Source organism: Rana temporaria, chromosome 1, assembly GCF_905171775.1.
Source record: "Rana temporaria chromosome 1, aRanTem1.1, whole genome shotgun sequence".
Classification (NCBI taxonomy): domain Eukaryota; kingdom Metazoa; phylum Chordata; class Amphibia; order Anura; family Ranidae; genus Rana; species Rana temporaria.
Window position 1 is genome coordinate 147,973,526 of NC_053489.1, and position 27,585 is coordinate 148,001,110.

General features: G+C 43.9%; 1 protein-coding gene across 2 annotated transcripts in view; it reads left to right on the top strand.

The window, feature by feature from the left end:
• The first annotated feature begins 664 nt into the window (after positions 1-664).
• Positions 665-27,585, top strand: part of DMXL1 (Dmx like 1) — a 212,268-nt gene continuing 185,347 nt past the window's right edge. The window contains exon 1 of one of the 2 annotated variants that reach the window (XM_040343979.1): positions 665-998. In XM_040343979.1, the coding sequence (XP_040199913.1) occupies positions 912-998 (87 nt within the window). In that variant the 5' untranslated portion in view covers positions 665-911. The remainder of the gene's footprint in view (positions 999-27,585) is intronic. The other variant, XM_040343987.1, reaches the window with a different exon arrangement.

Sequence of the window (27,585 nt, forward strand, 5' to 3'; positions counted from 1 at the left end):
CCTTTTGTTACCTAATCTGACGGGTCGCTGATTCTGATGGAACACCAGCACAAGCGGCACGTTGTTTACTTTATCCAGCCCCATAGCACAAGTTGTGTACCTCTGTATGGACACAGCAGCCTGTACAATCCACCGGGGACGCACTGACACATTGCAATACTCTGCAAGCTTCAATGCAAAAATAAAATAAATGCACATGACTTTTATTTTAGTACTGTATTTATTTATTTTTGCAATATAAAAAAGTGAACTCTGCCTTAAATGCCCTAGAAAGAATTGCGTCTTGGGGCCCACAGCCATTAATTGAATCCAATCCCTCAGGTTCTCACTCTTACATTGGCAACAACGAAGGCTGTGTGGGAAAACTTTCCTTCAGCTGATCTAGCACAATAAACTGTCACCGTGAACTATGTGTACAACATCCGCAACTGGATCTTCCTGTTCCACATACTGTTGACTAAACATGTGACTATCGCGTGGCTGCACATGCGTACACTGTCTGCGACAGTTCTAACGTGAGCATGAAACCCCTCCCCTTGTAGCAGTTCGTCCAACCTATGTTCGCCATCTGGGGCACGCCCTCATTTTCCCTAGCTGCGCCTATAGCTTGTCAATGAGGAAGAAGTGGGCGGGGCTAGCAGTAGTGCGGTTCGCACTCTGATGACGGCAGCGAAAGGTTGGCACATGCGCAGTGTGGGTTGAGTGGGTTACCTCAGTGGCCGGAGTCTGCTCTGTACCAGTGCGCGTCACTCTCTGCTCTGTTTTTCCTTCACCCCGTCCTCTGCCAACCGGCAAGTGTCCCCCTCCCGCTGTTACCGCACTCACCCCGGACCGGCTGATCTGTCATCCTAATGTCACCCTGAGAGATTGTCACCCCCGCCTTGTGCCGGGCTCTATGCTCCTGCTGGACCATGAATCTGCACCAGGTGCTGCCCGGAGCCGTCAACCCGGGGGATCATTGCTTCTCTGTGGGGAGCCTGCTGGAGCAGCCCATTACGGTAAGAGCCTGACACCCGGGCCTGTGTAGACACTCCATAATCTAATCTATGTACTCTACACCCCATATTGTGTGTGCACCTCATAATCTGTATACTCTACACCCCATATTGTGTGTGCACCTCAAAATCTGTATACTCTACACCCCATATTGTGTGTGCACCTCAAAATCTGTATACTCTACACCCCATATAGTGTGTGCACCCCATAATCTGTATACACTACACCCCATATAGTGTGTGCACCCCATAATCTGTATACACTACACCCCATATAGTGTGTGCACCCCATAATCTGTATACACTACACCCCATATAGTGTGTGCACCCCATAATCTGTATACACTACACCCCATATAGTGTGTGCACCCCATAATCTGTATACACTACACCCCATATAGTGTGTGCACCCCATAATCTGTATACACTACACCCCATATAGTGTGTGCACCCCATAATCTGTATACACTACACCCCATATTGTCTGTGTGCACCCCATAATCTGTATACACTACACCCCATATAGTGTGTGCACCCCATAATCTGTATACTCTACACCCCATATTGTCTGTGCACCTCATAATCTGTATACTCTACACCCCATATTGTGTGTGCACCTCATAATCTGTATACTCTACACCCCATATTGTGTGTGCACCTCAAAATCTGTATACTCTACACCCCATATAGTGTGTGCACCTCATAATCTGTATACGCTACACCCCATATAGTGTGTGCACCTCATAATCTGTATACGCTACACCCCATATAGTGTGTGCACCTCATAATCTGTATACGCTACACCCCATATAGTGTGTGCACCCCATAATCTGTATACACTACACCCCATATTGTGTGTGCACCCCATAATCTGTATACTCTACACCCCATATTGTGTGTGCACCCCATAATCTGTATACACTACACCCCATATAGTGTGTGCACCTCATAATCTGTATACTCTACACCCCATATTGTGTTTGCACCCCATAATCTGTATACTCTGCACCCCATAATCTGTATACTCTACACCCCATATTGTGTGTGTGTGTGTGCACCCCATAATCTGTGTATACCCTATAGTCTGTATATATTATATACCCCTATAGTTTGTATATACTGTGCACCCCATAATTATATACGGTACACCCCATTAGCTGTGTTATAGCCTGTAGATGCTAGTCTATGATCATTATACACCTGTACATCCCAAATACAGAGTACACGTGCACAGCCTGTATATTCCTGTACACCAGATGCGTGTCCTGCTGCATGGAATGTATGCAGACTTTCCACTCTGACTCCAATTGTATTTCTACACACTGTGTTATATTTTATAAGAAAACAGAAGTGTGGACGTCCTTGCTGTGAGTAATATCTCCACCTTAGTCCAGTTCTGAGTGTCTGTGGGCTGTGTACTCTACAAACAGAGAGTCGTGTTGGTTTTACTCTGTATGACTACTGTAAGGTGTGGATGCATCCAGTGTTCTCCTCCCAGGGGAAGAATACTGTGTATACAGATGGACTTCATCCATTTATAAAGACGCTGATAACACCCCCTGCACAGAGCAGATAAATGTACAATCTCTGTGTGCCTGCGGCTGGGGAAGTTATCTCCATCTGCTTTCAGTCTTTGCAGGTATAGAGGGCTCTGTCAGGACCTTGCTTCATGTCGGCACTTTAACACACATGGCCTCTGACACTCCTACAAGTGTCAGAGGGACTTTCATTAGAAAGGTTTTGTTTCTGCACAGCATCAAATGGCGAAATAACGAAACAGTGACTTACTAGTGTGCAAGTAAAGGTACCTACCTGTTATGTCTAGCCTGATGTGCTGCCTGTCGCTGGGTGCAGTCTACCTTCATCTGGGTTATGGCATTTCTAAACACTGCATTAATCTTCAGTACCTAGCAACTCCAGATTAAATTATTACTGAGCAGTGTGCATTTACCTTTGCTTGGGTTTAGATACCACTGGGCACCTCTATACAATGTTGGGAACCCCCTTATTCTGGATAAACCGCAGAGCCCAGCAGCCAACGCATCTCATCACTACTGAGACCTATGATCACGTGTCTTCCTGGTCATTTAAAGTATTTTATTGCTTTCTAGGATTGTCTCAGTGTGTTAATTGCTCTGTCTTTATGTTTTCATCAGTTAAACGATATCAATAAACAAGGAATTTTCCTTGTTTGATGTAAAATTACCCAGAATGATGGCTTGTTACCCAGCAAGCTCCTCAGCTTACTGTGTGAACGAGGAAGGTTTTTTTTCTTTAGTGTGGTAGCTGGAATCCATTAAGCCGATTAAAAAAAAAAATGGAATTAAGAAGAATGGGGCTGTTGGCCAAAGCAACCCTTTATGCTGCGTACAGACTGTCGTTTTTTGTGATGAAAAAAAAAAACGTTTAAAATCATGAAATAAAACGTTTTTGAAACTTCATTTTCAAAAACGACGTTGCCTACACACCATCGTTTTTCCAAAATGCTCTAGCAAAGCGAGGTTACGTTCACCACTCTTTTCCATTGAAGCTCGCTTCAAAACTAGTTTCTGAGCATGCGCGGGTTTAAAAACGTCATTTTAAACGTCGTTTTGCTCACACACGGTCATTTTTTGTGAAACAAAAAACGACGTTTTGAATAACGACACCAAAAATTTGAGCATGTTCGAATTTTTTTTTTGTCGTTTTTCAGAAGACATAAAACCACGTTTTCCTCACACACGGTCATTTTAAATTACGTTTTCAAAAACGTCTTTTTTTTTTTTTCAGCACAAAAAACGACCGTCTGTACGCGGCATTACATTCTTCTTCAGTTTTCATGTGAAGTAAAATGAGACTTATTGCTTTGCTATGGATGACCGATCCATTTTTCTTTGCAGTTTTTTGTTTGCTGGTTCCATGTGTAAAAAGACTTGTATTTTACAAGCTGCATAGACTATATACCGTACTTTAGGATATTGGTATTTTACCAGCCACGGTGCATGTCACCTTCACTGTGACCCGGGTCTGATCATTTATTTCTGGTTGTCTGGACTTATTATGGTTAAAAAAAACGTGTTTGAATAACAAATCAGTGTTTTGATGAATAGTGTGTTCCTTTTTATTTTTGGCTTTACAATATACTTTAATATTTAGGCTCCATGCACATTGAAGCTGATAAACTGCAGTTTATTGGCGTTTTTTTTTTAAAAGCCCATAAACTGCACTCTATGTTAGTCTATGTGTCCATGCACACAGAAGCTAAAAAACACCAGTAGCTTTTCAGGGAGCCTTTCAACATTTTTTAGCATTTTTGCAATAGCGTTTTTCAGTAAAGTGTGTTTGTTTTTTTTGTTTTTTTTTTCAATGGATAATTAAAACACCAAAAAAAGCTGGCGCCGGAGTTTTTGAGCGTTTTTTTTTGTGTTTTTTTTCCCGCCGAAAAACTGCACTTTGATGCAAATTTTGGGCGTTCAGGAAAAAGCCAATAAACTCCAAAGCTCATTAACACTTAAAAAATGCCCATGTGTGCATGGGCACATAGGCTAACATAGAGTTCAGTTTGTGGGCTTTTGAAAAAACGCCCAAAACGCCAATAAACTGCAGTTTATCAGCTCCAGTGTGCATGGAGCCTTAGTGTTAATGAGCAGTGGAGATTATGGGCTTTTTTTGCAGCAGATCTTAATAAACCAGCTCTCCTTTGTAGATCTTTTAGGCCCCTTTAACACGGATGGATAGAATGGTGATTTTAGCTGTGGATTTTCTAGTTTTCTACTGTAGCTAGAAGCACACAATGCTTACTCATGGCCCCATTCACACACAGCGTTTAGCTGCGATTTCGTTACATGCGGCTTGGTGCAGATAGAAAAAATAGAATTGAATGCGTCCAGGTGCGATTTAGCGCAGCTATACAGGAACATGGGTAGATTCAAGGGACTTAAAAATAAAAAGGGTTTCTATGGGAATGACTACCGCAGCTAAACGCGCCTGCATGTAACCGCACATAAACGCAGATAATCGCAGTGACTGGAGCCTTGAATTTCACTGAACATTTACATGCTTTTAACTGCGGCAAAACAGCCGTCCGTGTGAAAGGGGCCTTATTGTGTATAAAGTTATTAATGTATAAAGGCAGGGAACATCACACTTTAATAAACCTACACCTCAAGATGTAAAAAACAAAAAATGTATGTATTACAGCAGGGTTTGACAAATTTGCTTGGAATCTAGGAGCCAGCTAAAAAAGTTAGGATCCAGAAAACACGCCCCGTCCCACCAAGCTTGCACGCAGAAGCGAACGCATTCGTGAGTAGCGCCCGCAAATGTAAACGGTATTTAAACCACACATGTGAGGTATCGCCGCGATTGATAGAGCGAGAGCAATAATTCTAGCCCTAGACCTCCTCTGTAACTCAAAACATGCAACCTGTAGAATTCTTTAAACGTCACCTATGGAGATTTTAAAGGGTAAAAGTTTGTCGCCATTCCACGAGCGAACACAATTTTAAAGCGTGACATGTTGGGTATCAATTTACTCGGCGTAACATTATCTTTTTTTTTTTTTAATTCAATACTTTTTTTTATTGTTTCCATACATATATAGCAGAGAAGGAGAAAATACAAATCCATATTCTATACTCAGTGCATTATATGTGCATACAAAAAATTAGTTGCATAGTTTAAAAATTTCCTTCAATCCCATTCCCAACCCTCCCTCCCTCCTATCTTACTTTTAAAGTGCATACACGTTTTTTGGTTCTGTTCTTTTCCTTAACTTATTCTTTACCTATCGTTCCCTAACTAAAGTGAGCGGCCTATTTTACATAACCAGTGCTCCCATATTGCATTAAATTTTTTGATGTTACCACGTCTGATCCATGTTCCCCTTTCCTTCCCAATTGTGCTGTTCATTACGTTAAACCATTCCTCTACTGTGGGTGGATTTTGTGCTTGCCATTTTAGTGCGATCAATTTCCTCGCCTGAAACAGGCATCTTATAACTGCTACTAATATATCCCTCTGCCCCATTCTCTCTTCAATGCATCCTAATAGACAAACCCTGGCTTCAAGTTTCAGAGTGATTCCAAAGGTTGCATTTATAATGTCCAGAATCTTAGCCCAATATCTATGCAGTTTTGGGCATTTCCACATCATGTGGATGAGGTCCCCTGTATTTTGACATCTGGGACATTTGTCATCTGACTTCCATCCAAATCCATATAATTTCTTGGGGGTATAGTAGACCCTGTGGAGGAGAAACAAATGAGAAACCCGTTGTGAGGGGGCTAATGAAACCACTGTCCCTAGTTCCAGTATCCTGTCCCATTGGTCATTTGTTATGAGTCCAATATCCTCCTCCCACCTCTGTTTATTCTTGCTCAGCTTCTCTTTTCCTATTAACTGATCCGTTCGTACAATTCTGAGATAAGACCTTTCAAGACCCCCGTCTTGATTAGTCTTTGGAGATGCGTGAGCTTTTGCCATCTTACCGGCTGTAATTTAAATTGGGCTTGTAGTGCGTGTCTAACCTGCAAATAGGCAAAAAACATAGAATTTGGGATGCCATATTCCCGACTTAGCTCTGAGAAGGGTTTTAATGTGCAGTCTGTATAGAGTTGTGCCACTCTGGTTATCCCACGTTTATCCCATTCTTTTAATTTTCCCATGGCCAAAATTTCTTTTAAGTTATTATTTTCCCATAGTGGGGAGTATTCTGTTAATCATTTATAGCCCAAGGCAAGTTTTCCCACTTGCCATATTCTTACCATCATCTTTACTGTTGGACTTTTTACCGAGAAAGAGTTGGCCTCTAAGGTCTCTATTACCGATCTATGAGGAGACCCTCTTAGTATCATTTTCCCACTTGCATTGCCTCCCCCCTCTATGCTACACCCCCCCAAATGCTGCAACTGCGCCGCCAAAAAATAGCTATACGGATGCGGGACCGATAGCCCTCCTCTATCTGTTGGCAGTTGCAGTGTTCGGAGACTGATCCTTGCCTTTCCCTTTTTCCAGATTAGGGTCCTAAAGAGGGTCTCTATCTTTTTAAACCATCGGTTATCAATCCACACTGGGGCGTTGTGAAGTATATACAGCAATTGTGGCATCCAGATCATTTTAATAAGGTTGCTACGTCCGGCCACCGACAGTGGCAAGTGTCCCCATACATCCGCTTTGCGTTTAAGTTTGCCCAAAAGTGGCACTAAATTATTATTTATAAATTGTTACGTGTTACCACGATGCACAAATACTTCATCTTCTCCCCAATTTTTAATTGCGGGATTCCTATCCCATCCATATTGCTTACCGGATCCACTGGTAAGAGTGTAGATTTTTCCCAGTTTATCACTAGGCCGGAGAATCGTCCAAACGCTTCTACTGTTTGAACTGCGGTTTTAAGGGAGGTTGTAGAGTTGCCCAAGAAAAGGAGGATATCGTCCGCATACAGCGCGACTTTTTCCTCCTCTGCTCCTCTCTGGAACCCCTGTATTTCCTGTCTAGCTCTAATAGCAGTCGCCAAGGGCTCAATTGCCAGGGCGAAAAGGAGAGGGGACAATGGACATCCCTGTCTCGTTCCCCTCTCCAATTCAAACGACTGTGAAACTTCATTATTTATTTTTATTTTAGCCCTTGGGGAATTATACAGTAGCTTTATCCATTTAATAAAGGATGGGCCAAACCCAAACTTCTCCAGAGTGTACCAGAGATAGTCCCACTCCAGACTATCAAAGGCCTTGGTGGCATCTAATGATAGGATAGATCTATCTCCCGCATTCTCCGTCGGGGTCTGTAGGTTTAGGTACAGCCTTCTTATGTTTATACTTGTGGACCGATTTGGAATAAATCCAGACTGGTCTGGGTGTATTAATTTCTGAATGAATTTGTTTATTCTCGTTGCCAGTACCTTAGCCAAGATTTTTACATCTGAGCAAAGCAAAGATATCGGTCTATAAGATGATGTATCTAGTTGGTCCTTTCCTTCCTTCTGGAGCACTATAATAGTTGCTTCTAGCATTGAGGTGGGTAGCCTTCCTCCTTCTATCGCCCAGTTCAGCGTTTTTAGCAATTCCGGGAGCAGCACCTCACCGTATTGTTAATAAATCTCTGCTGGCGTAACATTATTTTTAACAATATAAAAAAAAACTGGGCTGACTTTACTGTTGTCTTATTTTTTAATTTAAAAAAGTGTATTTTTTTCCCCCAAAAAAAGTGTGCTTGTAGGACCGCTGCGCAAATATGGTGTGACAAAGTATTGCAACGACCGCCTTTTTATTCTCTAGGGTGTTAGAATAAAAAATATATATAATGTTTGGGGGCTCTATTTAGAGGGAAGGAGATGGCAGTGAAAACACAGTGAAAAACGCACTAGAATTGCTGGATTGGTGTTTTACTTGTAATGCCAACGGCCACCACAAGATGGCGCCAGATCACAGAAAGAAGCTTAGGCCAGCAGAAGGCCGCAAAGCCGCGGCCTCAATTACCGGCCGGCGCGGGCCCGCTGCGATCGTTTCGGCGGGGGAGGTGGCGCACGGAGACACAGAATCCTGTGTCTCCATGCGCCCCCGCCGCGCCGACCAGTAATTGAGGCTGCGGCCTTCTGCAGGCCTTACGATTCCCCGGGCGCCAGGTCACTATTTCTTGTCGCAATGGCGACCGGATTTTGTCGAGCCCTGTATTACAGTTTATCAATTCTTTAAAGTGATTGTAAAGCTTTGTTTTTATTTTTTAATAACTAACATGTCATAGTTATCTGCTCTGTGCAAGGTATTTGCACAGTTTGGCACTGATCCTCCTTTTCTAGGGTCCACCAGCGGTGCCATTGACACAGACAGCAGGACTCAGCCCCGCCCCCCAGCTCACGTCACAGAATTTGATTGACCGCAACGGGAGCCAATGGCTCCTGCTGCTATCAATTTATACAATGAGGACTGGGGCTGCTGTGCTCGTCCCTGTAACGATCAGGCTCAGGTAAGAAAACGGGGGGGGGGGGGGTTCTCTGAAAAGCGAACAACAGCGGAATGTCTTTAGAAGGGCGACAGTGTACCTTATTGTTCATCAGTGTTGCGGGCATCAAGCTGTGTCTAAACCTTTCAGTGTTAAGTTGTATTTATATTACTGAAAAATAATGTACTACAATGTACTTTTTAATAAGTGTTGCATTGTGCATTCTGATATTTTGTAGCCATTGTACAGTAAATAAGTTATATCTGTTCATTTACCGATGCATCTAAATCTTACAGAAATTTTTCTGTTGCGTTTTTTTTTTGTGGGCTTGTCTGTGTATTATCCTCAGGGTGACCTGCTATAGTACCTGATTCAACCAACAAGAATACTGGTAGACTGGCACAGCACTGCATTATCTTCTGGGCAGCTTGCACTGATCGCTCCCATGGCTAAAAAGCTGAAAGAAGCTTGTTCTTTCCCCTAACTTGGTGACCCAAGATGGCGCGCGGACACAGCTCTCGTCAAAAGACAAGTACAAGGAGGCCACAAATATTTTTTTTTTTTTTAGGTCCTTCCTGAGGGAACCACATGCCTCTTACATCTCAGGCGCTCAATCTGAGGCAAATGACACAGTGCCGCTGGAGGATCAGACCGGCCTGCTGGCAGAGTGGGACACAGTAAGTGCACAGACTATCTCCCCTACTGTGCCATCCCTATCCCCAGGGGAAAGCCTGGAGCAGCTCACTCTTAGAGACATCATGGTGGCGGTTACTAATTACACCACCTCCATTACCGTTCTAACAGTTGAGATAAAGGGGGTAAGAGAGGAAGCATCTTTGATCAGGCATGATGTCCAAAAACTGTGGGAAAGAATATCAAACCTGGAGGGATGGGTCAGTACAGTGGAGGATGACTTGGAGCCATTAATGTGTGATTTAAAAAAAGTGATATGACTGTCCCTTCTCGCTCGCCTGGATGATTTGGAGAACAGAATGAGGCTCAATAATGTGCAGGCTATCGGTATACCGAGAGAGCAGAGGGGAAAAATCACATTGCCTTTATTGATTCTTGGCTGATCAGTGTTTGGAAAGGAGTCATTTACTCCTATGTTCTTTGTAGAGAGGGCACACAGAGTGCCCATGTGCCCCCTACCTCCGGGCCACCAAACCTCTCACCTTCCTGTTTAAACTATTAAATTACAAAGACAGAGATGTGATTCTGGCTAAGGCACGAGGTATGATTGGTGCATTGGCTATGGATAATAATAAAATCTCCTTATTCCCTGATTACTCTGCAAAAGTGCAGAAGCAGAGGGCGAAATTTACGGATGTTAAATGACGCCTCAGAGACCTCAATCTTCAATACTCCATGTTCTACCCAGCTAAACTGCGAGTGGTGGCCAATGGGGAGGCACATTTCTTTGAAAAACCTTCTGCTGCAACACAGTGGCTTGACAGGGAAGAATGATCATTTCGTGGACGTACACCTCTGAGGCCTGTTGTTCCTTGATGCATTTTTGAGTGCTTTTCTTTTGATGAATAAGATGAGGTCACCTCTCCAACACCTGTATGTTCTTCTATAACATCTTTGACCTTCCACTGCCCCCCCCCCCCATGGAAGTCTCAAGCGGACAGTTGGATTCGCAAGTTTTGTTTTGGTGGTCTAGGTTGGATCACTTGGTTTTCTGATGTTCATATATATATATTTTTTGCTGACCTTTTTATACGCTTGCCCTCCTGGTTTATATTTACCCTCCTGAATGCCTATACCTCTGCCTTCCCTTTCATGACCAATTGTCACTTCCGGTATTGGTGTGTGAGGGCCATAATAGTGACAATTCAGATGACTTCACCACTGGTCGTATACAAGGAAAACTCCTATGCTACAAGCCTGTCTGATAGCTGCCTATTGCTTGTTTTCTTATTTTATGGCTAATACCATACACATCTTGTCCTGGAATATTCAAGGCCTCTGTAATGTTTGGCTGTCTATCGAACGGTTGAATGTCTGAAGGAGGACATTGTGTGCCTTCAAGAAACTCATTTGTCACCTGATACAACTCCTTGTCTGTCACCACGGTTGTCTAGTTGCCATGATCATGCAACTTATTCGATCATTTCTAGAGGTGTAAGCATATTTGTTTGGCAAGGGACTTAATTTTGCATGAAATCAAGTGCTCACTGACCCCAATGGTTGTTATGTGTTTATTTTATGCAAGCTGCATGGGGTGTCTTGTATAATCGCAGGTGTCTACATCCCTCCACTGTTTTCGGCTGAGGTTCTAAAAACATTGGCGTGTTTTATGGCCCGTTATTCTGATGCACCACTGCTAGCAGTTGGAGACTACAACAATTTGCTAGATTGGGATAAATTATCCCCTACTACTCAAAATTCCTCCTCTACTGGGAGACCCACTACCCTTTCTCGCCTGGTGGGAGAGCTTGGTCTGATAGACAAGTGGATGCTGCAACACCCAGATACTAAAATGTTCTCATGTAACTCTGCTACTTATGGTGGATAATCTAGGATAAATCTGGGCCTAGGCAATCGCTCTATTCTCTCTTCTAGCTGCCTCCCAATATGAACCCAGGCATATTTCGGATCACTCCCTTTTTGGGTGGAACTAGTGCTCTCTACAGTCCCGTGGCACTTTAGCTGGAAAATAAATCCATTGTGGTTAACTGTTTCCTGATCCAGACCCTATCCCTGAATTAACATCTTTCATCTTTCTTCCACTCTAATATGGATTCAGCAGATATTGGGGTGGTGTGGTATACAGCTAGGGCCTTTTTAAGAGGTCAATTCATATACCATATTAAAACTTCTACAAAAGCTTGGGACACATTTATTTTGGCGGAAGCAGGGAGAGAGGACGACGCCGCCCATGTTGACAATCCCTCGGGTGACACTAAGCGGGCTTGGCTGGCTGCACAGTCAACGTTGAGACAGGTAGAACTTCAGTTAGCGGAGAATGCTAGGGGTATTGAAAGTGTTGGGCACATTGATGCATCACGATGCTGCCCTTCACGATTCGGCATTGATGCGGTTTCCAGCATAATCAATTGAGCATGATGTCATTCCGGCTCCTCCTCATCCCCCCCCTGCACAGCAGCGTTGTCTGGAAAGACAAGCCGCTGAGCGGGATTTGTAAATCTGGACAGTGACACCTGTCATCTCCCCAATGGGTGGGTGCAGAATCGCACAGAGCTGTGACACATGGATCATTGCAGCTCTCTTAAAATACGTGGGATGAGGCATGGAGTTGGCTTCAGAAAACAAGCTGAGATGGGTTGTAGGATTGCTCCAGAGGTGAGAGATCAGCCTGTCATGCTTGATATATGTGCGGGGTGAGTGTATAGAAGTGGCACATTCCCCACTTGCTGCACCTATCCAGCGTGTGTGTACTGTGTGCCTAACACATTGGGGGCTGTCTAATTTCTTCCTGAGATTTCCCTATTATCTCTTCCCTCTGGAAACATCCACTGATCTGCAAGCAGTACATTTCTTGCTGATTGGAATGTCTTCCTTTTTTATTTTTGTAGTGATGTTTGACCTGTTTGCTATCCAAGTTGCTGCCAAAAGACTCAATGATTTGTTAAAGTGATATTAAAGGGTATTTTTTTTCTTTAAAATATAAAAAGATACACTTGCCTGCTGGACCCTCTCCTGTATCGCGTGCGCAGTCTCTGACCCTCTCCTGTATCGCGTGCACAGTCTCTGACCCTCTCCTGTATCGCGTGCGCAGTCTCTGACCCTCTCCTCTAGTATTTTGGGGCAGGGCCTGGAGCTCTTGTCTGCTGTGTTTAGACTTTTCTACATGCAGAGAGCTGTGTGTGTGTGTGGTGTTTTTTTTTTTAATGTGCACTTGCTCTGTAATCATGATGCACTGTGGAATAGAGTTGAATCATTGACATAATCGTAATCGAATCGTGAAGATGCGTATCTCTAGAGAACAAAATTTTTTATATATATATATAACATTTTTTTTTTTTTTTTTTCTACAACAAAAGCATTATGATTAGGGAGAAAACACAGGACATATGCTAGCGATGTTGATTACGTACGTATCAGCAATGTTCAACACCTATTGATAAATTGCACGTTTCTCAGGGCCGTCTTAGGAATTCAACACAAGACATTTTGCAGTTGTTTTGTTCATTGTAAAATAATCTATAGTACTCGTCCTAAAGTACACCCTTCTGGGAGCGAAATAGCCTCTTTCTTGGACGAATGTTCCCTAATTTTCCTTTCAGCCCAGGAGGAATCTGACTATTTTTCTTTTGCTCATTTAAAGGAAGGCTTCCTTCATCTGTCATCACATCTTTAGACAGTTACTCTACTAAAAACTTTGTGGAAATATACCCAGACTAATTTGAATGTGAATGGCTTTCTGTCATGTACCCCACTTTAGTGTAATTCCCAAGACAGGGAGATATTGACGTTGGAAGGGTTTTGTGAATGGGTGAGCTTGGGGATTAAATGTTACTGAAATGTATCGGGGGACTACATTTAAAGCCTTTATAGAGATACAGCAGGATTACAATTTCCCTACAAAACAATTTTATAAATATCTGAGACATGCCTTGAATGCCCAAGCTCGGTCCTCAAGACTCAAATTGACAGACAACCCTATCGTAGAGGAGGTATTCATGCTTTCAAACAAGAAGGGCATGATTTCACTGGTTTATTCCATGCTCCTAAGTGCATTACAGGAGGCCACTGATCTGCCTTGCAGGAGGTGATGGGAGAGAGATGTGAGCACTATAGATGGAGATATATAGGAAGCTTGCCTATCGGCTGCTCCTTTGGTGTCCGTGTCAGCTACGCAGAAACTATTATCTTTCTGCTTCACAGAGCATATAGGACACCTTGACAACTGCATAGATGGGGTTGTGGAGGTACTCCTCTGTGTCCGAAGTGCGAACAAGAACATGGGGACCTCATACACATGTTGTGGCAATGCCCCAAGCTTTTTCATCATTGGGCAGAGGTTATATCCATGATATCCCAGGTTTACAACTACAAAATAAAGAGTGGCCCTGTTGCCTGTCTGTTGGGCTCTCTGGAGGAGGGTAAACTAACTCCAAATGAATATGTGGCAATATTACTTTTTTATTTTACGTTGTGCGCAAATTAATTGCTAGGTTTTGGATCTCTCCCAGGATGCCCACCAGGAGACAATGGATATAACAGGTCAATTCAATGATTATTGGAGATAAAATAACATACCTACATAGAAAAGCTCCTAGAAAAAAAAAAAAGGTCTTGATCCACATCAATTAGTGCAGAACAGATTATTGGGGGGTTGAGGTATATATGGCAAGGAATTATCCAGATAGCGAGAGGTTAGTACGTGAAGATGTTTCCCAATCTTTCAAATGTTATTTTGTTAGCTTTAGATGTTTGTTTGTAGAGATTTATTTTTTCAATTAATAACTTTATACAGCTGCAAGATATGTCTTGAGGATAAGCATGTATGTTTGTTTCTTTTATGCTGCATCCAAAAAGCATAGTTTCACTTATGGTTCAAAGTCATTTAGGCTACTTTCACACTGAGGCGCTTTACAGGCGTTTTTAGCGCTAAAAATTGCATCTTTGAATGTGGCAGATTTTCCCCATTCAGAGTTCATGTTACTTGCAGTATAGAATATGCACTGGCTTTTTTGAATAGATGAGCAGGGAAGAGGGGATTGGACCTTATCTGGTCAGGGTCCCCGATGGGAGCGTCTTCTAGCGAGTTTGGCTCGGAAAACCAGACCAGTGCCAGGAAGAGCATTTCCACAGGATCTAGCAGCCTGAATGAAGGACATCCTTTCTTAAAAGGTAAAATAGGTCACTTAGACTAGATTCACACCTATGCAGGTTGCAGTTGATGCATTTTTCTAGTGCAGTTTTTGTTTTGCGTTTTTGGGATGTGTTAATGTTGCTTGGGGGAGATTGTCATGTAGAAAACGCACATACATGCGTTTCCATTGACACCTATGCCAGGGTTTGACAAATTTGCTTGGAATCTTGGAGCCAGCTAAAAAAGTTAGGAGCCAGAAACCCACACATGTGAGGTATCGCCATGATTGGTAGAGCGAGAGCAATATTTCTAGCCCTAGACCTCCTCTGTAACTCAAAACATGCAACCTGTAGAATTTTTTAAACGTTGCGTATGGAGATTTTAAAGGGTAAAAGTTTGTCGCCATTCCACGAGCGGACGCAATTTTGAAGCGTGACATGTTGGGTATAAATTTACTCGGCGTAATATTATCTTTCACAATATAAAAAAAAATTGGGCTCACTTTACTGTTTTATTTTTTTTAATTTAAAAAAGCTGTCCCCCCCCCCCCCCCAAAAAAAAAGTGTGTTTCTATGACCGCTGCGCAAATACGGTGGGACAGAAAGTATTGCAACCACCGCCATTTTATGCACTAGGGTGTTGGAATAAAAAATATATATAATGTTTGGGGTTTCTAATTAGAGGGAAGGAGATGGCAGTAAAACAAGGGAAAAAAGCATTAGAACTGCTTTTACTTGTAATGCCAACGGCCACCACAAGATGGCGCCAGATCACAGAAGGAAGCTTAGGCCTGCAGAAGGCCGCAAAGCCGCGGCCTCAATTGCCCGCGCCGGCCGGTAATTGAGGCCGCGGCTTTTCGGCCTTCTGCAGGCCTAAGCTTCATTCTGTGAAGGCCGTAAAGTTGCGACCTTAACCACTTGCTTACTGGGCACTTAAACCACCTTCGTTCCCGGAGCAATTTTCAGCTTTCAGCACTCTCACACTTTGAATGTTAATTACTCAGTCATACAACATTGTATCCAAATGAATTTTTTGTCCTTTTTTTCATAGAAACAGAGCTTTCTTTTGGTGGTATTTGATCACCTCTGGACTTTTTATTTTTTGCGCTATAAATGAAAAAAGGCGGAAAATTTTGAAAAAAAATGAATTTTTCTTAGTTTATGCGATAAAATTTAGCAAAATATTAATTTTTCTTCATAAATTTTGGCCACAATTTATACTGCTACATGTCTTTGGTAAAAATAACCCAAATTAGTGGATATTATTTGCTCTTTGTGAAAGTTAGAGTCTACAAGCTATGGTGCAAATCATAAAAAAAATATCACACCTGTTGTACCGGTGCCTATCTCATTTCTTGGGGCCCTGAACACGCCAGGAAAGTACAAATACCCCCCAAATGACCCCTTTTTAGAAAGTAGACATTCCAAGGTATTTAGTAAGATGCATGATGAGGTTTTTGATGTTGTAATTTTTTCCCACAATTCTTTGCAAAATGAATATTTTTTTTATTTATTTTTCTCCCCCTCACAAAATTGTCATTGTAATAGGTTATTTCTCTCACATGGCATGTGTATACCACAAATGACACCCAAAAATACATTCTGCTACTCCTCCTGAGTATGGCGATACCACATGTGTGAGACTTTTTTACAGCCTGACCACATACAGAGCCCCAATATGCAGGGAGCACCATCAGGTGTTCTAGGAGCATAAATTACACATCTAACTTGTTGACTACCTATTACACTTTTGAAGGCCCTGGAGCACCTGGACAATGGAAATGCCCACAAAGTGACCCCATTTTGGAAAGCTAACACCCCAACGTATAATCTATGAGGCATAATGAGTCTTTTGAACGATTCATTTTTTTCCAAACGTTTTTGGAAAATGTGGGAAAAAAATGAAAACGCATTTTTTTTACGCAAAGTTGTCCATTTATAAGATATTGCCAACACATAGCCTGTACATAGCAAAAATTACACCCCAAAATACATTCTGCTACTCCTCCTGAGTATGGCGATACCACATGTGTGGGACTTTTTCACAGCCTGACCACATACAGAGGCCCAACATGCAAGGAAGACCAACCGGTGTTCTAGGGACACATAGCATACACATGACAAGAATTACACACCAAAATACATTATGCTAAGCAAAGGGTAAACAAAAAATGTACCTGTGGTTTTAGTAGCGCAGTTGTCCACGGGACGATAGCACTGGTCCAGGCAGCAGGCAGGGACTTGGTCAGCAAAAGAAAATGCAATTGTCCAGGCAACAGGCATGATGGCATAGGTCCTACAGGCAGCAGGCAGAAGTAGGGCCTCGTTCAGGACAGAATGGGGACAGGGGTAGAGGCTTCTCCCACCCAATTCTCTTTGAAGCCTCCGGGCAACCAGACCCTAATCTAAAATGAGAAAACAAAAACAATAGTTTTCTTCATCCAGAAAAACAATTCTGGAGCCCCTCACATGTGAGACCCCTGTGCTTTGAATCCCACTAGTCCACTGGCAGGGTAAAAGATCAGTCCAAGAGGCAGGCAAAAAGAATGGTCAAACGGTCCAGGGTCAGTTCCAGATCAGGCAGAGGTATAAACAGAATCGGTAGGCATAAGCGTGGTCAAATAACAGTCCAGGGTCAGTTCCATATCAGGCAGAGGTATAAACAAAATCGGTAGGCAGAATCGTGGTCAAATAACAAGCCAGGGTCAAATACAGAGCAAGCAGAGGCATAAGGGGTGTAAAGGTAAATGGCAGGAAGTGACTAATAATTTAGTAAGGAATGATAACGGCGGAAACAGCCGTCTATGCAGAGGCCTGGTTGGGAAGGGCATTGGGCACAATAAAAACGGGTGTCTCTTCTCACTCCATCTTTGGAGCACACCCGGCATTTTTTTGGGGAATTTCGGCCTGTTGGTCCGGGAGGGATTTTATCTGGGAAGTGGCGCTCGTAGAGTCGGCTTACCACATCGGATCGAATGGTTGCTGGTGTATAAAAGGGCAGTGGTGATTTCCTCCTGGAAGTAAAGGTAGGATTTGGGTCTTGGAGTGGATTTTCGATATAATACGTACGTGTTGTATATGGCCAAATTGAATAAGTAAATTGAAACTTTTTTATACCACTGGTATGATCGTCTTGTGGAAAGGTAGGGCTCGATCATTTGATCATTGAAATCGACCCCCCCCATGAACTTATTGTATTCGTGGATACATTTAGGTTTCTGGATTTGCCCATTCCTCCTTCTGATGGTAACGCATGTATTGTTGTGGATGGTAGAAAGCACGTACACATCCCTTTTGTCCCTCCATTTCACGGCCAGAACTTCCTCATTGCGTGCACTCGCCGTCTCCCCTTTTCTTAGCTTCTTGGTGACGAGGCTTTGAGGAAAGCCCTTCCGGTTCGACCGTACGGTGCCGCATGCGGGTGTCTTCTTTCTATACAGGTTTCGGAAAAGGGGCAAACTTGTGTAGAAATTGTCCACATACAAGTGGTAGCCTTTCTCCATGAGCGGGTTTAGGAGTTGCCAAACAATTTTCCCGCTGGTTCCTATGTAGTCTGGGCAATTAGGGGGGTGTAGCTGGCTGTCCTTTCCTTCATATATGTTGAAGGCATAGGTATATCCGGTGGCACGGTCACATAATTTGTAGAGCTTCACTCCATAGCGGGCCCTTTTGGAGGGCATAAATTGCTTTATGCCGAGCCTGCCAGAAAATTTGACAAGTGACTCGTCAACACAGATGTTTTGGTCCGGGGTAAACAACTGGGGGAAAATTTGGGAAAAATAATCTAGTAGTGGCCGAATCTTATAAAGTTTGTCAAAATTTGGGTCATCTCGGGGAGGGCACTGGGTATTGTCACTATAGTGTAGGAATCGCATGATCATTTGATATCTGGACCTGGGCATTTTTGAGGAAAAGACGGGCATGTGGTATATGGGGCGTTTTGACCAATATGAACGTACTTCGTTTTTGTGGTTTAGTCCCATACAGAATACGAGGCCCAAAAATGTTTTAAACTCTTCCACTGTAAGGGGTCTCCATTGGAAGGGACGGGCATAATAGGATGTGGGGTGACTGGAAATAAATTGTTGGGCATAGAGATTGGACTGGGAAACAATTGAGGAAAGCAAGTCCTCAGTAAAAATTAAACTGAAAAAATCTATTGGGGCAAAATTTTCTGTGTCAACTTGGACTCCTGGCTGGGCAGTGAAAGGGGGAATGTTGGCTTCTCCTGAATTAGGAGGAAGCCACAAGGGGTACTGAAGGGAATAGGGAAGGCTGGCATGGGACCTACTGGTACGTGACCTTGCTTGACGAGGTGTTGCGGTTCTGGTGGATGGCACAGCGGTGCTGGTGGATGGCACAGCAGTGCTGGTGGATGGCACAGCAGTGCTGGTGGATGGCACAGCAGTGCTGGTGGATGGCACAGCAGTGCTGGTGGATGGCACTGCCTCCTTAGCAATACGCCTTCGTCTGGCGGGCGGACCCTCTTCCTCCTCTTCTTCCTCTTCTTCCTCTTCTTCCTCTTCTTCCTCTTCTTCCTCTTTCTCCTCTTCTTCCTCTTCTTCCTCCTCTTCCTCATCTTCCCCCTCTTCCCCCTCTTCCTCATCTTCCCCCTCTTCCTCCTCTTCCTCCTCTTCCTCTTCACTGCTAACTATCGGCTCATAGTCAACATCAGATCCGGCGTCTGACCTTGCGGAGGAATCCGAATCGCAGAGCTCCCCGTTGCTCTCGTCGGCCGCAATAATTTCGTATGCCTCCGTAAGTGAAAAAGATCTTTTAGCCATGACAAAAGATGGCACGTGGCACTGATGACACTGACAGGTGGCACTGACGGCAAATGGGACTGGCAGATGGCACGGGCAGATGGCAGATGGCACTGATGGCAGGTGGCACTGATGGCAGGTGGCACTGATGGCACTGATGGCAGATGGCACGGGCAGATGGCACGGGCAGATGGCACGGGCAGATGGCACTGATGGCAGGTGGCACTGATGGCAGGTGGCACTGATGGCAGGTGGCACTGATGGCAGGTGGCACTGATGGCACGGGCAGATGGCACGGGCAGATGGCACGGGCAGATGGCACGGGCAGGTGGCACGGGCGGCTGACGGCACAGATGGCACGGGCAGGTGGCACGGGCAGGTGGCACTGGCAGGTGGCACTGGCAGGTGGCACTGGCAGGTGGCACTTTTGGCAGATTGCACTTTTGGCAGATTGCACTTTTGTCAGATTGCACTTTTGGCAGGTGGCACTGATGGCAGGGGCAGGTGGCACTGATGGCAGGTGGCACTGATGGCAGGGGCAGGTGGCACTGATGGCAGGTGGCACTGATGGCAGGGGCAGGTGGCACTGATGGCAGGGGCAGGTGGCTCTGATAAATGCACTGGCTGGTGGCACTGGAAGGTGGCACTGGAAGGTGGCACTGGAAGGTGGCACTGGCAGGGACTGTGGGTAGTGTTTGTGTCACTCACTGTTTTTTTTTTTTTTTGACTGTAACGATGGATGCACTGTAAAAGGCTTTCTCTCCTCACACGCGGTCTGTGTGTAAGGAGAGAAAGCCGGCGATGAGAGATGATCTCATTTGTTTACATTCGAGATCATCTCTCATTGGACGGCTAGATCGAATGCTGAATGGCCGCTGTGATTGGCCATTCAGCACGATCTGTGATTGGCTGTGTCCGAGGGACACGGCCAACACAGTTTTCTGCAGAAGCGCGCTCGCGGGGACGCGCTTCCAGCAGAGAAACGACAGGCCGTTTAAAAACGGCCACTTGGCACTTCAGGTCCGCGCTGCAGACGTATTTTTACTATAGCGCGGATCTGAAGTGGTTAATTACAGGATCCTGTGTCTCCGTGTGACCCCCACCTCCCCCGCCCGCCGGTAATTGAGGCCGCGGCCTTCTGCAGGCCTAAGCTTCCCCGGGCGCCAGGTCACAATTTCTTGTCGCAATTACGATCGGGCGCCCGGCTTTTGTTGAGCCCTGACCTATGCAACCAAAAGCAATCTGCTACTAGCAAATAAGTCCTTTTGCCTAGGCTTATGACATCATGCACAGCTCTCAACCGCTCTCCTGAGAGTTTGTCAGGAAGGGAGGGGGGATGTGTCATAAGAGGACTAATGAGAGCTGCAGAGCTGGAGCTCCTGTGTGTCTGTAAATCTAAGAAGTGACCAGGCAGCAGCATTGCTCGATCCTTGTTCGGACCGCGGTCCACCATTTGATGACGGCTGCTTTATAAGAATAGCTGGAGTTTTACTTTGAAGAAATTTCCTTTGGCTATTGATATAATCTTGTGAATGAATGACTTGTATAGCGCTACATATGCGAACTGAATCGCCTCTAGGTGCTTTTTCCAGCCAGTGTCTGCTTGGCTGGTGCGGTCATTTTACCCCCTAGGATCTCGACATGCTTGGGACACACAGTCATACACACAGATGTCCTGGGCCAATTTGGACAAGTTCCAATTTACCTACCAGCATGTCTTTGGAGTGTGGGAGGAAACCGGAGTACCCGTAGGAAACCCACGCAGGCACTGGGAGAACATGCAAACTCCAGGCAGATGGTGTCGTGGTCGGGATTCGAACCAGCGACCCTTTTGCTGCTAGGTGAAAGTGCTACTCACTGCACCAATGTGCTGTATGCTGGAATATTAGTACTTTTAAAGGTTGAGGTATCTTCAGTTTTTCTAATGTAGCTAAAAATCTTCAAAACCCTGAGGGCTTTGAATGTTGTAGGGAAGAGACCTACCCCTTCTAATTTGCATTACAAAAATCTGAAAACTGGCAAGATCCAAAGCTGAACTTATTTGAAGTACAATTTATCAGCAGGCTATGTTTTATGACTTCCTTAAAGGGGTGTTCCACTCATCTTTAATGTTTATTAAAAGTCAGCAGCTACAAAAAGTGTAGCTGCTGGCTTTTAATAAACATACACTCACCTGCTCCACGTTCCAGCGACGCGCCAGCGAGGGGGTCCGCTCCTCTCCCCCCCTCTCCGGCTGGCGTCTTCATTCTAAGTGTGGGCACCCGGCCGTGACAGCTTTCGGCTTCACCGCCGGGCACCCACTGCGCATGCGCGAGCGGCGCTGCGCCATCCGATTGGACAGGCGATCGCCTGGGACACGTGATCGCCTACAGGGAGGGGCTGCCAAAAGGCGATTAGATTATTCGCCTTTGCAGCCCCTCGGCGGAAGAAGGAAGTGGGACAGGAAGTCCCACTCCTCCTGAAGCCCCCACCCCCCCCCCCCCTAAAAAAATGACATGCCAATTGTGGCATGTAAGGGGCAAGGAGTGGATTAAGCGGAAGTTCAATTTTTGGGTGGAACTCTGCTTTATAACTAGGTCTTTGTAAAAGAACGCTCAGTCTATACCTAAGAAATACTTTTATAATATAAAGATTACATTGAAAGCTGATTTGTATATGTTTAAATGGAACATCTGCTGCCTAGCATTGACGTTGTTACCTTCCTGTTGGTAAATTGTATTTTGCAAATTGCATTTTCTCTTGAGCGAAATGGTTCCCCACTTTACTTTGCAGGCGTTGAGAAGCTTCCTGGATTGCCGTTTGACATTTGCTTTTGTACAATAGCACTAATGAAATTATTTCAAAGTAACCCGAGGTGTGAGGCTAGAACAAATGCTATTCAGATTGATTTAAAGCTGTCTATTTAAAGGAGAATCTAATATTCTGACTAGAATGCATTCTTCTTCCTTTGCCACAGGTATAATATGGTTTGTTATGGAATAGCAGGAGGTGCCAACATGGCAGCCATCAACTTTCCCTGCCTTAGGATTCTCACATAATGACATTTTTATTGCTTACTGTATTTGAACAGAACCAAAATGCAGAAGTGTACCTACCTGCTGTATGTCTGAATGTCTGTGCTACAGTGTTGTATGCTCACAAAATAAAGTGTTATTAAATTGCCTCCTGCAACAGGAAATTATTTAACATATCATCTCGCGTATCACTAACTGATATATCAGTCTGGATGTCGCACCACTACTTCAAACTCAATCTATCCAAAACCGAACTTGTAATTTTTCCTCCACCACCTAGTTCCCTTTCCCCCGATCTCTGTCAAAATCGATGGCACAACTAGAAGCCCATCCCCGCATGCCAAGGTTCTAGGTGTAGTCCTATGCCATGTACACACAAGTTGAATTTCAGACTGAAAAAGTCAGATGGAAGCTTTTCTGGATATTCCGTCCGTGTGTACGCACCATCTGTCTTTTTCCGTCAGAATTTGATAGAGAACATGTTCTCAAATTTTCCGATGAGAAAAATTTCTATCGGAATTTCCGTTCGTCTGGATGCAATTTCCAACGAACTAAAAACCATGCATGCTCAGAAGCATTGAACTTCATTTTTCTTGGCTCGTGGTAGTGTTGTACGTCTAAATAAACATTTAATACGGGGAGCAATAGTGTGATAGGAGTTGCAGAAACACTACGAGGTTGTTTTACTAAAGGCAAATAAGCTGTTTCCTTTTCAAGGGAAGATGCACTTTGCAGGGAGGTTTCCTCAGAGAATACCCAATCATGTGCAAGGTGAGGAGGGAAAAAAGGCACATGATCGGATAATGGAAGTTGGAGAGCTTCACCTCGTGTACTAAGCTCTGGGGAACATTTCTGTCAAAGTGCAGCTTCCATTACAAAGTTAATAGTCTATTTGCCACTCGTTATCTCTAGCATGGTCCTATAGGGACAGGAGAGGGGAGAGAAGTCACTCTTGTGACCAGTTTTTCATATAAATTTAGCTATAGATATTGAGCCCTGTAAGGGCCTTATTTTTTATTTATTTTTTATCTAGCAGAGTAGATAGTGGCAATTAGCCTTGTAAACCGTTAACTGGAGTCTGTTGAATGAATTATGGAGAGAATACAAAATATGTAATAGTTACCTGACTTTTCTTGTCAATTAAATTTCTAAGTATTTGTAATACCATTTAGTCTGATCTGTTGTACACTGTAACGCACTACTATGCGCTGTGGTCACTTGTGAATGGCCAAAAAAAGCAAGCGTGTGACTATGAGATGCTTAATTTAAGGCTATTTTATTCCGATATTCTGAGAGGAGATTGATTTCATTAAGTGTTGTAGCTAAGGCAGCTCATACATACCAGGGAGCCTTGGGGATCACCCTGGGAAAAATTCAGATGTTTAGAAACAAAGTAAGGCTTCATGTACACGGGAAGTTTTTACAACCTCTCCTGAACGATTTAACTTGACAGATAGTAACTCGCGTTTAAAACGTCTCTTTAGTGCCACACCAATTGTAGAGCCAAAAAATATTTACATTTAAGTTTATATTAGTCCTTAAAGCTAAGGGGGCGACTCGGTAAGGCGTCCTGAAGACGACTTCAGAGGCGACTTGCAAAATGACTTCTGTATAGAAGTCAATGCAAGTCTCCCCCCAAAGTCGTACAAGAACGTTTTCTTGCGTCGCTCCTATTAGAACGGTTCTATTGAATAGAATGGGACCTGTCTTGTCAGGCGGCTGAGTTGCCTGACGAGTCGCCCCAGTGTGAACTGGCTCTAAGCCTCTAAACCTGTAGTCCTGATTCTCAAACTTAAACAGATTTTAAAACCCTGATGAAGCGGGACTTTAGCAACCGATAAAAGCATTGGCTGTAACATCTTGTAATCCCAACCAAAAACTGGTCCATTTGAATTTCTGGGCTCTACAACAATTTGCGAGACCCTTACTTTGTGTTTCTGAATATTTAAGGTAAAAAGGATCAGGCCTGATTTACAGTGTGTTGGGGTAAGTTAAATACTAATGGGCTGCCTTTAAGGCAAAAATTTACCTTTTTAGGGAAAAACAAAATAGATTCACATATTTTTGCAGAAGAATGTGCATTTATATTTTACTGAAGGAGCCTGGAAAGAATTGCACTCATGATCAGGGGTGTGCAATGTCAGGATCCTGCTAGCAAGCCCATACCTTTGCATGGGCTGTCAGTTTGAAAGCTGCAGGGCTTGTGTATGAAGTACAAATGCACAGTGGCAGACAGGACTCGTTCTCTCATTCCCAGATTCCTGCATATGAACGAATGAACAAAGTAGCTCTGTGGGGGAAGCCCCTCACAACCAGGGCTGTGGAGTCGGAGTCGGAGTCGGGGGAAATTTTGGGTACCTGGAGTCGGCAAACAATGCACCGACTCCGACTCTGACTCCTACTAAATTTAGATTGGAATTAAAAAAGCAAGTTTAAATGTCCCAATTCACAAAAAGTTATAATTAATGACTTCTCTACTGTAAGAATAAAGACCAATGCATGCAGTGCCTCACGTAACCGTCGCATAAGCGTTAGAGAACCAGTAAGTGTCCAAATAAAAAAATTCCAACAGGAGTTTTATAAAGCACTAAAAGAAGTTGAAAAGTATGATCGCTCATCAAAACTTACTGTTGAAGAAGCCATCCTTGTTTATCCAGAGATCGTTAGTGATGTGGCCAGAATAGTTACTGCAATGCCACCCACCCAAGTCAGTGTCGAAAGATTTTTTTCAGCCCTAAAAATAATAAAGTCTGACTTAAGAGCCTCTATGAAAGAGGATCTGGCAGAGGCAATTCTCTTCCTTAGAACTCTACATTGAATTGATTTGCATTTGCTAAGCCTAGAACTACATTTCAAGATTAATATAAACCATTTCTAGGTTTTACAGATTTTGTTTTTGGTTCATTATAGATAAGCTTTGTTTTTGTTCTAAAACAACCAAATAATGTGGTTTGTATTTTTGAACTGGTAAAGATCCTGGGCCAAATCTTCAAAGGAGATACGCAGGCGGAACTGCTGTTCAGCCTGCGTATCCCTGTGGCTATCTTTGGAAACGATCCTCGGAAGGATTTTTTCAAAGATAGTCAGTCAGAAGATCCAACATCTGTAAGACACTTACACTGTCGGATCTTAGGATGCAGTACCGCATCCGCCGCTGGGGGCATTTCGAGTCAAAATGCCGGCTAGCGTATGCAAATGAGTACTTAAGCAGATCAAAAAAGCTTTTAAGCTTTGTGTTTTCTGCGTAAGTTACGATTTGCACGCGTTAAATTAGGGCTGGTTTTACAATGTGTAAAGTTAGTGTACACCATGTAAAACCAGACCTTTTTTTCGATCTCCGCGATTTTTTTTTAAATTTGAATTTTTTTTCCCGGCGCGTATTTTTTTTTTCACCCGTCGCAACTTTATTGTCCCGTCGCAATCCACAAAGCCCGGCGTAAATTACGTTCGCGTGCTGCACGTCGGGAAAAATGACGTCACACGCATGCGCAGTACGTCCGGCGCGGGAGCGCGCCTCATTTGAATAGGAATCGCCCCCTCGAGGAGACGACCGCCTTGCGACGGAGGCACTTGGGTTACACGGCGTGTAATTTCTAGGTAAGTGCTTTTTGGATCGGGCACTTAGGTAGAAATTTAACGCCTGTGTAACTTAACTGCTGAAAGTTAAGTTAGGCAGCGTTTTTGAGAATTTGGCCCCCTGTTCCTGATGTTTATGCCTGCTGCTACTATCCAGCCACTTGATTGTTTTCATTGTGTTTACTGTATTGCACAGTTTAAGCAAAAGACAGACTGTTGGCTTCCCAGCCAGTAGTCCTGTGGTAGGTTGCGTTTCTTTCCCTCAAGGAATGTATAAAATACATTCGCATATTAATACAGAGGAGTCGGAGTCGGGGAGTCGGAGTCGGAAGTTCATAAAACTGAGGAGTCGGAACATTTATCTACCGACTCCACAGCCCTGCTCACAGCCATGCTGTTTTCAAAATGTGACAACAGGGGCAGGGATCGGATTCTTTTGCCCATTCATATGGAGTGAGGAGGATGTTCTGGAGCATGTTACCTTAACCACTTAATGACCGGACCAATATGCTGCTAAATGACCCAAGGGGTTTTTACAATTCGGCACTGCGCCGCTTTAACAGACAATTGCGCGGTCGTGCGACGTGGCTCCCAAACAAAATTGGCGTCCTTTTTTTCCCACAAATAGAGCTTTCTTTTGGTGGTATTTGATCACCTCTGCGGTTTTTATTTTTTGCGCTATAAACAAAAATAGAGCGAATTTTGAAAAAAATTCAATATTTTTTACTTTTTGCTATAATAAATATCCCCCAAAAACATATATACATTTTTTTTTTCCCTCAGTTTAGGCCGATACGTATTCTTCCTATTTTTGGTAAAAAAAAATTGCAATAAGCGTTTATCGATTTGTTTGCGCAAAATTTATAGCGTTTACAAAACAGGGGATAGTTTTTATTTTTTTTACTACTAATGGCGGTGATCAGTGATTTTTTTTTTTTTTCGTGACTGCGACATTATGGCGGACACTTCGGACAATTTTGACACATTTTTGGGACCATTGTGATTTTCACAGCAAAAAATGCATTTAAATTGCATTGTTTATTGTGAAAATGACAGTTGCAGTTTGGGAGTTACCCACAGGGGGCGCTGTAGGAGTTAGGGTTCACCTAGTGTGTGTTTACAACTGTAGGGGGGTGTGGCTGTAGGTCTGTCGTCATCGATCGAGTCTCCCTATAAAAGGGATCACTCGAAAGATGCAGCCGCCATAGTGAAGCACGGGGAAGCTGTGTTTTACATACGGCTCTCCCCGTTCTTCAGCTCCGGGGAGCGATCGCGAGGGGGCGGCTAGAAACGAATAGCAACGCCCTCGTCCCGAATCGCTCCCCGCGGGAATCCGACCGCCACATGTAGCGGGGGGGGTCCCGATCGGACCCCCGACCCATGTCTAGGCAGGGACGTACAGGTACGCCAATGTGCCTGTACGTGCCGTTCTGCCGATGTACATATACATGCGGCGGTCCGGAAGTGGTTAAAGCGTAGCTCCATCTACAACATTTTCATGTCCTTATATTAAGGTTTCTTTCACACTTG